This window comes from Sander vitreus, chromosome 17 (genome assembly GCF_031162955.1).
Source record: "Sander vitreus isolate 19-12246 chromosome 17, sanVit1, whole genome shotgun sequence".
In the NCBI taxonomy this organism is placed as follows: Eukaryota; Metazoa; Chordata; class Actinopteri; order Perciformes; family Percidae; genus Sander; species Sander vitreus.
The window spans coordinates 29028047-29040187 of record NC_135871.1 but is presented as its reverse complement, the minus strand read 5'-3'; the positions used below and the strand labels follow the sequence as shown (position 1 = coordinate 29040187).

The following is a 12141-nucleotide window of genomic DNA, read 5'->3' as shown; positions in this document are numbered from 1 at the left end:
TGTACTTAACACATGGTGTCAGGTGATTCGATCACTGTTAGATCCAAGTAGCCCTTACTCCTTTATTTTTCATTAATTAGCTGAAAACAAGCTGAAGTAAAACTAAATGCAAGTCTCAATCCTGTTACTAATGGACAGTTAGACTGGATAATCTGCCCTATTTTCATGGCGTAATGATTCTCAGGAATAGTATCATTTTTAAATGGTGGACCCCTTTCAACTGAAACTTAACTTGATGTTTGATAAATTCCTGCATGTTTATTAGAGAAACTCACGAGAGCCATCTGAGTGAAGGAGCGCTTGATACTGTTGGCCATGGCCACTCTGGCTGGACTCATGTCTCTGTAGGCTTGTACAAAATTGTCAATGGACCTGCGCGCGCGCACACACACACACACACACACACACACACACACACACACAAACACACATTTAATCATGATCACAGAACACTCTTTAGATTGGTAGTTCTACTAACGGGGTGGATAATTGTCTATGTTTTAATGTATTCTTGTATAAGCCCTCTTAACTTAGCTTTGTAATCTGTCACTTGTAGTTAATTACTCATCACTGCGAGTATAAATTAGAGATGTTCCGATACCACTGCCCAAAATGCTGGTAACGGTATTGCAAAGTACTGGAGTTTATGCACCGATCCGATACCGCGTAATTTAGCCCCGAAGAAAAACTACTCTAAAGTAGGGCTGCACGATAGTAGGAAAATATCTAACTTCGATTATTTTGACTGATATTGTGATTGCGATATGATTCACGATATTGGAGGGAACTATCATTTTTGTATCATTATTCTTATTTTCATTGAAAAATATAAAAGAAAAAAAAATGTTTGTGAGGATCTGTACCAAACAAAGATTTTTTCTTTAGTCTGTAGGATACGATTTGTAGGCCAGGATGCCACACACCTAACCCTAACCTGTCATGACAAAAACCCAATGACACTTACTAAAAGAAGCGTTATGTCATAAACGTTTAGGACTTGTTTATAATGTTTTATGACACGTTCATGACAGTGTCATGTCACTCTTATGTAGATACCTTCAAGTGTTACCGAAAGTTCTATGGCGTTCATTGTTTGTGTGTGTTCATGTTTCACAAAAAGTTTTTACCTGAGCCAGGCCGAACAACAAAGATGGAATATCACATCCATACAGGGACAGTGGTATATAGCTGTTAAAACATAATAAAATATATGACACACTGGTATGGGATCAGTACTCCGTAGCAGCCGATACGCAAGTTCAGGTTTTGGAATCGGTATCGGGATGGAAAAAATGGTATCGGACCATCTCTAGTATAAATATCTGGAACACTTATGCTAGGTATTAAAAAACCTGTACTTTGAAAACCTCTCTCTAGTGTCGATTGTTACATCACCTCTGTTTCTGCATGAGGTGTGGCATGTTCTGTTGGCAGGATGGGCGCTCCTCTCCTGAAAAAGTGTCCATCAGGTAGGTCTTGGTAGCGCGTTGTGGTTGTTGGTAGGTTAACAGAGGGTCCGGAGGCCACTGCAGATTCTGCCTGCCCCCCATGGAGGACAGAGGGGTGCTGGCTGGAGCCTGGTACGGGGGATTCTGCATGTGACCCATCACGCAAAACCCTGCACGCGAGTCCACGGTCCCGTGGCGGGAGCCTCTCTTCTCGCCCGCGGCCCAGGACGCAGCCGCCTGGTGCTGGAAGTGGCCCTGGGGCGGAGGAGGGGAGGCTAGTGGCTGGAAGAGGCTGGCAATGTGGCTGAAGTTCTGCCGGCTGGCCTGGCTGCCCTTGCTCCCCACGGATCCTGCTGGACCTCCCTCCAGGGGATCCGACTCTGGGATGATGGGATTCAGCTCGAAGTCCTCGCCATCCATCGGGATGTAGGGAGCCAGAGTCTCCAGGTCTAAGTCACTCAAGTCCCTCTGGGAAAGCGAAAGATGACATGGTTTGTTAAAAAAAGTTATTCAGCTGTTACATTATGTTTTTCCTTCTTATACTGTGCAAGTAAATACATTTTTACAAACTCATATAGTTTCGACATTATTGTTCAAACCTTGAAAGAGAAGTGAAAGTAACGGCAGTAAAGTTTTGGTGCACATATAGATTTGGGTTTTTGAAAAAGCAGATTGTTTAAAGATACCGTAGGTAGGATTGCGAAGATCTAGGACTTAGCCAAGTAGACAACTTCTCAGTCCCTCCCCCCTTTCCGGCTAAAGTCCAAAACAATCGCCTAAGCCCCTCCCCCCACAAGGGAGAATGAATGCGTGTGCATGAGCAATGATTGACAAGCAGTTAGTTTTTATTACCTGCTTCATGTAGTTCTACTGGAACATAGGGTCAGTTTCAGCAAATATGATTAATGTGTGATTATTTTGGCTGTCCAATTAAACCTGTCCAACGCATTCTCATGAACGGGTTCATACCATATCGTACGAAAATGTATGCACCCCAATACGTATGATGTCTTACGAAAATAAACAACGGCTGGCTGGTCACGTGATGCCGGCTACAGGGCGCTCAATGGCGTTTTAAGCCCCCATCATTAAGACCGTCGACTTCAAGGCACCTAACAGTTAAGTTTAGGTACCAAAACAACTTGGTAAGGTTATGAAAAATATCATGGTTTGGATTAAAACACTGCCAAGGAACACGCATTCCCTGGGTGAAAGTCTTTTGTTTTCCCCGGGAAGCGAACTCCGCTCCCTGGCTTGAAAGCGATGTGTTTTATGACCCACCCATCCACCCCCGAATGCATTACATCCTAAATAGGAAAAGACAACGAAAGCCAAGTTTTCAATCAGAGTCAGTAAACAGGACCTCATGAATCTAATTACTGGAATGATAACACAGAAACCAAGTTTCAGCATATTTGCAGGACACACAGCACCTCGGTGTCTGCAGGACTGTCGTTGCCTTCAGTGTCCAGAGCAAAGAGCTTCTCAGTCAGCTCCACCTTCAGATCACTCTCCACTGGGCTGTAGTAATCACCTGGGCTGCTGGGCTGCAGGGTGAGAGAGAGAGATGGAGGGAGGATGGAGGAGAGGAGAATAATGGACGGGGGCGAGAGGACAGAGTACAGAGGAGAAAAAGGGACAACGCGTAAGAGAAAGAACAGTGTAAAAAAGAAAGCGAAAGAAAGAAAGAGTGAGAGAGTTTTGACAAAGGCGCCATTCACCACTAAGAGCCTGTTCCTTCCAAATATCCACCCCCGTTATTCACACGCACATTGCCCACAGTTAGTGGCCTTTAACCAACCAACCCCCCCCAGGCCTCACTGAACACAGAAAGAACAAACGATGAAACAAACTGGCCAAACTAACTAATTACTCCTTTCAGTTTCCAGTACAGTCGCAGTGTGTCGCAGTGGTCCCAGCACGACTCAGACCAGCAGATGGCGTTGCCTTGGACACAGCTTGTCAAGTTGCCAGAGGCTGGTTTTACAACGTAAGGGACGTCACCTGTTTCAACAGCCAATAGAGAAGTCAGCTAATGATCCAAAATCCATTTTATTTCTATGTTACTAACAGCTGGTCGAAATGGCAGAGCTTTAGACGGAGCCTCAACGACCGCCCGAAAACACTGTAATGGTGTGTGTCCATTGTCAGCGTCATTTCAACACTTCCCATTCATTTATATGCCGCGGGGACTTTGGAGAAGCGGATTGCTGACTCGCCAGCTCCTCATTTGCATAAAGTTGAATCCAGCCAACTTTATGTAAATGAGGAGCGGCCTGCTTGACGCCTCTCAAAAGCTGACATCTTTAAAACCGACCTTTGTCGATCTGAAATAAAGACAGATTTAGCAACTGCATGAACTGCATCTCGCTTAAAAAGTGAACTATTATCGTAAAATAAGAGATCGTATTCCAAACGAACCGCCATTATGGTCGGTTTTGAAATCAGGGAGCAGACAACCCCACGTTATGCATTCGTCCAATCAGCTGCAGCCATCGCGGTTGTAAGAGGGTGTAGACTGTTTTCTTTGCTTGTCAGTGGTCATTGAAGCTGCATTGACTGGTGGCAAGCTCACTACTACTGGCGATCCCATCCGTTGAAAACAACGCGTAAATGAACACGTACCGTAAGGTTATATGGTCAAGCGAGATAGAGAGTGACTGAAGAGAGGGAGCGGGTCGAGTGGTGTTAGAACAAAGCAGCGAATCAGAGAAATAAACCATTGTTTTCGTCGATTCATCACTAGAAATGCAACTGTAGCAACCATCTCACTATCACTGACGTTATCCACATTCATATTTAAACAAAACAAATGATATATCCAGCTACAAAAAAGCCTTAGGGCCCTATCTTGCACCCGGCGCAGCGCAAAGCCCGGCGCAAGTGTCTTTGCTAGTTTAAGACCGACGCAGTTGTCATTTTCCCGTCCAGCGCCCGCGTCGTTTAAATAGCAAATGCACCTACGCCCATCTTTGCGCCCATGGGCGCGCTGGTCTTACAGGGAGGTGTGTTCAGGTGCATTCTGGGCGTATTGCTATCTTGAGGCAGCGGGAAGTGAGCGTGCCATTGACCAACAAAAACCTGGTCTAAAGTCAATAACGCAGCATTTCATTGTTATTTTAACAGAGCATTAGTAAAATGCTCCTAGGCTCGTGCGCACGCACACTATGCTTGTTACACACACACACACACACACACACAGGGGAAGCACAGCAGAACACAAACATGCAAATGATTACAAATAAAAATATTACGGTGCAAATCCGCCATCATAATAGCAATGCGCCAAGGTCCAAACGCGCCTGGCTTTTAAAGGGAAAGGGAGATGACACTCTGATTGGTTGATTGCATGTTACGCCCAAAACACACCTATGAATTAATGAAGACACTAAGTACAACCTTTTTGAACCATGCGCCCGGCATACGGACCCTTTTTCCCGCCGTCAAACTAGCAAAAGTGGATGTGGACACGCCCTAAACGCACCTGCGCCAGGCACTTTGCGCCGTGCGCTTAGATCGTTAAAATAGGGCCCTGAAAGTCAGAATGTTAGAATGGAAGCCCAAAGAGTCGTTGCTATGGAGATGATACACCGTCTCGTCGCATTTGTGCAAACTGGCAGGTTTCAGAACGCTGCAGACCGGTGCGTTGCAAGAAGCCACAAGTTTCAACTCGTCTCGTGGCGAATCTTTGGTCTGAACTGTCTTAGTCTCCTCACCGTGGAGCAGCTGCTGAGGCTCGGCGTGGCGCTGCCCGGCGGCGGATTCTCCTGCATGATGAGTTTACCCGCAATGGTAGCCATGTCCCTCGGAACTGGTGCCGGAGGGGCAGGCTTGTGGCTCTCGCTGGCCCAGGATGGAGGTCCAGGAGGGGGCATAGCTGCGGCAGACATCTGGGTGTATCCTGCAGGCTGTTGGGGCTCCTCGAACGGAGGGCGATCTGCGAGAAAGAAGCAGAAATAAGAGTCAGTTGTGAAGAGATGGGATAAAGCAGAGATCTTCCACAGGGGGTCCTTGACCCCTATGGGGTCGGTGCAAAGGGGCCGCCAAATTATGTTAAAAAATCTATTTCAAAAATGTAAATGTCTGAAAATGTATACATTAATATGAATCCAACATATTAATAGCAAAGATAAATTGGCCTATTTGTGATTTTTTTTTTTACATATTGAAGATAAGCTTACCATAGGTAAGGTAGCCACTATGGTAGCCATGCAGTTAAGCTTAAGGAGTCACTGGGCCTTCCAAATGCATGTTTACAAAACATTTAAACATGACGTATAAATTATAACCGTTTTCATCCGTATTTTCATCCATTTGGCCCAGCTTAACATGCAACTCAATTGTATGTAATACTGTATATGTACAGCAGTAGGGGGTCCCTACTCAGTCTCTTTCAGCTAAGGGGTCCCTGGCCTAAAAAACGTCAAAGACCCCTGGGATAAAGAATACATTTGCCATGGCGAATGAGGGTTGAACATGAGACTGATGCAAATTTTAATAAATGTACAGTGCTAAGCATAAGTGAATACACCCATGCTAAAGTTGACTAAAATGAGGAATAAAAAAATCTGCTTTTGGAAATTGATCTTAATGCCTTAATTTAAAGAAATGAGGAAAAATGCACCCTTTAAGGAAACCAATTTTCTTTGTGAATAAATAATGTATAGTGAATAAATAAATGTTCTTCCTTAAAATACAGGGGGCATAAATCAATACACCCCTATGTTAAATTCCCATAGAGGCAGGCAGATTTTTATTTTTATTTTATGGATCCAGGATACTATGATCCTGATAAAGTTCCCTTGGCCTTTGGAATTAAAATAGCCCCCCCCACATCATCACATACCCTTCACCATACCTAGAGATTGGCATGGGGTACTTTCCATAACATCATCTCTCAATGCAAATCAAACCAGCTATTAGGCTAACTGAAATAAAATATGCCAATCTCTGTGTTCATTAAGATCAATTTCCAAAAGATGATTTTAATTTCCTCTTTTTAGTCAACTTTAGCATGGGTGTATTCACTTATGCTTAGCACTGTATGCCAAATGTTGTCTTGCAAGGATGTAAGTAGCTTTTATATCATCAAATGAGGGTAAAACTTATAATACTAGAGTTCACAATATTTCATCAGTGCCTAAAATGTGAGAAATATATTGAACTGCAGCCACATGATGCTTCATGTACTTCATATACCCGTTCATTAACAAACATTGGTTTAACTGACTCACTTTAACTAACTGGTTTAACTCACTCTTAAAAAGCAGGATTATTTACAGGAAGCCTTGTTGTTTGTTGTTTCGTAAGTTGCCTTGCTATCATAATGAAACCAACAAACGATGGAGGTGGATACAGACCGAAGTCCAGGCTGATGATTGTGTCTCCGGGTGTCGGGGCCAGCTGGGCGAGGTCCTCCGGCTCCTCCTTGAGTTTGGTGAAGAGGGCTTCTCCCGGCTCTCCGTTCACGCCTGCACCTCCGGCAGTGAAGAAGCTGCTCATGTGGTGCGGCTTGAACAGGGACTCGGTCTGCTTCAGGGAGAAAACCATCGACTTCTCCTCGATGTCACTGCAGGTTTGGAGGAGAGCAGAGCACATATACAAGCCTATAATAGGTAGGGGTGTAAATCACCCAGGGCTTTAAAGGTCCAATGTGTGGGAATTTCTCCCATCTAGCGTTGAGATCATATATCGCAATCAACTCTCTCGCGCCACGCAGTTCAAAGTACGTATTACAGCTACTGATGACGCCGGTCTCTTGCTCTTTCCAGTATCCTTTTTCTTTTTCTGGGCGAAGAAGACGACTCCTGTTCCTGAAATTTGGATTTTGAATATGTGTGGTCCTCCATGTTTCCATTAGCAGCATTAGCAGCAGCTGTGAGTTTATCATGTGACAGAGAAAACGTGAAAGGCGGAGCAGTATGTCCTGGATGTCCCTTACCGGCTAACGTATTTCAAGATGGCGCATGAATATGGAGCGTCTACCCCAGTCATTGCAAATGGAAATTTAAAAATGTCAAGCCAATAGGAACACTTGGAATTGATGGTGGTGGTAAATATTCATGAAAAAGGACAAGTTTGTGAACGGGCAACACAGATTTTGATAATGAACAATTAAAAACGTTACACACTGGACCTTTAAATTGACATCCGCCAACCCGCCAAATGCAGGTAAAAATGAACTTTGGCGGGTAACATTGTAAAGTTACTAGCCAATTTGGCCGGTGATGAATGAAGCAAGTAACTATGCATCTGTCTGAATCAACCGGCTGCACAAATGTTTCCAGATTGGTCTGTGTTCCACCAAGAAATTTGTGTCAACCCCCTATCCAATAACCATAACCATAACCATAACCAGTGCCTAATCCTAGTGCCTTCCAGGCAGCGCTGCCTGGAAGACGACGTTGGGGGCATAAAACGATTAACGGTTCTTACCTAGACATCTAAGAACAAATGACACTTTTTGGACAAAATTCAACATGATTTTGACGTTTACAACTTTTCACCTACAATCTGCCAGAGCTGCAGCGTGACAGTGCTCACCTGAGGACGTAGTTTATGCACACGATGCACTGGGGCTGGGAGTTGCGGCTATTATAAATAACAGTTCCCTGGGTTTCTACCCAGACGTAGCCTCCGGTCTTAGCCAGCATGCGATACTGACCGCTCACTGCCTGACCCTTGGAACACACTGCGGAAGAGGAAGAGAGAGAGAGAGAGAGAGGGAGAGAGAAGTAAGAAACAGCAACATGTGTTATCAGCTTTTGTGTTTGGTGATTCAAGACAACTCAGGTGTGGAACTGAGCCATGTTTTATGCACGAGGCTGTGAAATCAGCCAAACATTGGTCAGCTGAAGAAAGTTGGATGTTTGACTTTGGGCTGAGAGGGAGATGTGCTGGCTGCAGGACAAAGATCAGCACTGGCGTGGGAAAGGAGCAAAACTGTGGTGAGAGAGTTAGTGTGAGTGAGTGAGTGAGTGAGTGAGTGAGTGTGTGAGTGTGTGTTTTTTGAGGAAGCTCAAGGCAACATTACATGTAGTGGAGAACGCTGTTAGCATGTGCTATCAACAGGCTGGTCACGTTGGCCGTGAGAGCCGGTTGTCTGTCTGTGTGTGTGTGTGTGTGTGTGTGTGTGTGTGTGTGTGTGTGTGTGTGTGTGTGTGTGTGTGTGTCATAGAGAGATAGAGAGCCCTTTATCTCTGCAGATTTCAGCCAACTAAGGACGCCACTTAGACCAGAAGTAGAGGAACACACACCAACACAAAAAGTCAAGTCAATTCCTTTATCTGGATTTTTTTAGTTTCAACATACCGGCAATCTTAATTTCTCGACAATTCCTAAGTGAATTAAGCCGCCTACACATAATTCACGGTAAAACCGCTCGCCGCTGTGTGTTCCTTTGTTTCCCAGTGGGGAGAGCGGTGCAGACAACTCGGGGGAAGCGCTGCCCTTGGCGTGGCGCACCATTTGAAATTGCTGCTGAGCGCTGCGTTCAAAGATAAAAATGATTTCAACTTTGACCAAGTTTCCGTTGACCTTTCAAAACACAACCAAAGTCAGAAGCAATGATGACGTATATACCTGCACGGCCTACCTCATGGTTGTCTCTGACCATGTGTAGGCGGCCTTAAACTGCACCGGGAACGGAAAATCTCCCCACAGAGTTATTTCTCGTTTTATTAAAAAAAATGTATTAAAAATTAAAACATCTCACTGTCAGCAAAGCAAAAAAATAAAGTATCATTTTGGTTCTAAACATCAAGAACTGTATTACTGTTACAGAAAAAAATGAAACCAATGCTGTAGGTAAGAGGGATGTTTAGTTGCCATACTGCCATTATGTTTCAGGCCAGGGGTAGTTTTAAGGAACTAAATTACCACTTTTCCTCTTGTACTCACACTGCTGTTCAGCGCTTCTAATGATATAGTGCTGTCAGTGGAGAGAAAAGCCATGACACACACACACACACACACACACACACACACACACACACACACACACACACACACACACACACACACACACAGCCATTAGAATCTAATAGAGGCCACCTGGTCCCCTCTCTGTCCACTGTGTTTGTGGCAGCAGATGTGCAAACCTCATCAGGCCATCAATGGCTGAGCTTAATTTAATAAAAGACAAGGACCCCCCCCCCACACACACACACACACTTTTACCTCTCATCAAATTTAACAAGAAATACAGTCTGATATTCATACATTTTGTTACAACTATTTTTTTCTCAGCGCTGGTCCTCCTGTAACCTAAATCCTCTCCAGAGTGACATCCTTTGACATCCTCATTTAGAAGTGGATCACTGAGTTGTTTTTTTTGTCGTGGGAAGAGCTGCTAATCTACTTCATTTGTTTTAATAGAATTGGGCTGTTGTGTGAAAATGGTAGAAGGGAAATATGTTTTGGCACCAACATACAGGCCTATTTCCGTCCGGAACAAAGTGAAGTTACAGAGCAGCACAGTGAATATTTATAATGTTAATCCAGTCTGAATGGGGCGTTATAGAATAGCTAGTCTTGCTTTGCCAGGCCATCCTCCACAGCGCTGGGGAGGAAGGTCTGGCTACTCCACACAGCATTCTGGGATGGGAGAAAAACATGCTCTGGTTTCTTGGCATTTCTTTAAGCCAATCACAATCGTCTTGCTAAGCACTGCGAAACAGCCTCGGGAAGGAACTTGTTTTGGTGGAACGTGTGTACGTTCAAAAGTTGTTTCAGTCGTGCAACAGAAAACTCAGATTGGACAGATAGTCTAGCTAGCTGTCTGGATTTACCCTGCACAGATCTGAGGAGCAGTTAACCGTAGTCCTCATAATTTGAAACTAGAAAATATTTACACTTAAGAAGTTGGAATGAGAGAATTTGAACTCTAGAAATGGCTATAAACCGGCTAGAAATGACAATAGATGTAAACCGAGCCCTGGGTATCCTGCTCTGCCTTTGAGAAAATGAAAGCTCAGATGGGCCGATCTGGAATCTTCCCTTTATGATGTCATAAGGGGAAAGGTTACCTCCCCTTTCTCTGCTTTGCCCACCCAGAGAATTTGGCCCACCCATGAGAGAGAGAGACATCATGGCTTGAAAACAAACGAAGCATGGCAGTTGGTCAAGGCCACACCCCCACCCTCCACCTTGCCCCCCCCTCTCTCCTCCTCAATAGCATTTAAAGCTACAGACACAGAAATGGCACATCCTAAGGAAAGCTCATTGTGGGACTGGCTCTAGTGGCTGTAATTCTGCACAAAGGCTGAATTTTGGGAAAGAGAATTCAGATACAGTATTAGGGGACCACTAAGGTCTATATAAAAGAGACTTCAGATACAGTATTAGGGGACCACTAAGGTCTATATAAAAGAGACTTCAGATACAGTATTAGGGGACCACTAAGGTCTATATAAAAGAGACTTCAGATACAGTATTAGGGGACCACTAAGGTCTATACAAAAGAGACTTCAGATACAGTATTAGGGGGACCACTAAGGTCTATATAAAAGAGACTTCAGATACAGTATTAGGGGACCACTAAGGTCTATATAAAAGAGACTTCAGATACAGTATTAGGGGACCACTAAGGTCTATATAAAAGAGACTTCAGATACAGTATTAGGGGACCACTAAGGTCTATATAAAAGAGACTTCAGATACAGTATTAGGGGACCACTAAGGTCTATATAAAAGAGACTTCAGATACAGTATTAGGGGACCACTAAGGTCTATATAAAAGAGACTTCAGATACAGTATTAGGGGACCACTAAGGTCTATATAAAAGAGACTTCAGATACAGTATTAGGGGACCACTAAGGTCTATATAAAAGAGACTTCAGATACAGTATTAGGGACCACTAAGGCCTATATAAAAGAGACTTCAGATACAGTATTAGGAGACCACTAAGGTCTATATAAAAGAGACTTCAGATACAGTATCAGGGGACCACTAAGACCTATATAAAAGAGACTTCAGATACAGTATCAGGGGACCACTAAGGTCTATATAAAAGAGACTTCAGATACAGTATTAGGGGACCACTAAGGTCTATATAAAAGCATCCAAAAAGCAGCATGTCATAGGACCTTTAATAATGCAAATCTATTGGAGTGGTATTGATTTGATGCTTCTGAGTGTGTGTGTGTGTGTGTGTGTATGTGTGTGTGTGTGTACGAGAGTGTGTGTGTGTGTGTGTGTGTGTGTGTGTGTGTGTGTGTGCTTACAGTTGTGGTGGCTCTTGGTGACGCCGTCCGAGTCCAGGGCGTGGTAAAAGTCGTAGACTGAACGACCCAGCAGATCCTCGGGAGTGTAACCCATCAACTCCGTTACCCTGCAACACACAGTCACACGCACATTTTAAATAATGCACAGATTTCCCTTTTTGCTATGCACAGCAGAGTTATTCATTTGAACTTTTGTGTTGTCGTTGTGATTCCCTTCTCTCACGCAAGGCTCAAAAAGACGAAATCCTGCACACAGTCCCGAACGTCTGCACTTCAAAAGGCTTCACGCGCGATTTGGAAATCAAGGTGAGTCTTCCAAAAACAAGAATTGTTCACATTCCCTGTCTCGGCTGAATCCCTGCATTTCTGGGAACAGCTAATCTCTTTCTGTCACTCTCACCACGAGTTCACTTTGTTAATGAGGATTTTGTTACTGGCTCACCTCATTTAAAAAAATCCCTTTTCTTT

General features: G+C 44.1%; 1 protein-coding gene across 1 annotated transcript in view; it reads right to left on the bottom strand.

Moving 5' to 3' along the window:
• The window catches only part of epas1b (endothelial PAS domain protein 1b), an 88873-nt gene that overhangs the window by 11261 nt on the left and 65471 nt on the right, over positions 1–12141 (bottom strand). Inside the window, exons 7-13 of the mRNA XM_078273226.1 lie at positions 11674–11780; positions 7992–8139; positions 6809–7017; positions 5165–5385; positions 2882–2995; positions 1396–1916; positions 276–372 (exon numbers count right to left, since the gene is read on the bottom strand). Coding sequence (XP_078129352.1) covers positions 276–372; positions 1396–1916; positions 2882–2995; positions 5165–5385; positions 6809–7017; positions 7992–8139; positions 11674–11780 — 1417 coding nt within the window. The remainder of the gene's footprint in view (positions 1–275; positions 373–1395; positions 1917–2881; positions 2996–5164; positions 5386–6808; positions 7018–7991; positions 8140–11673; positions 11781–12141) is intronic.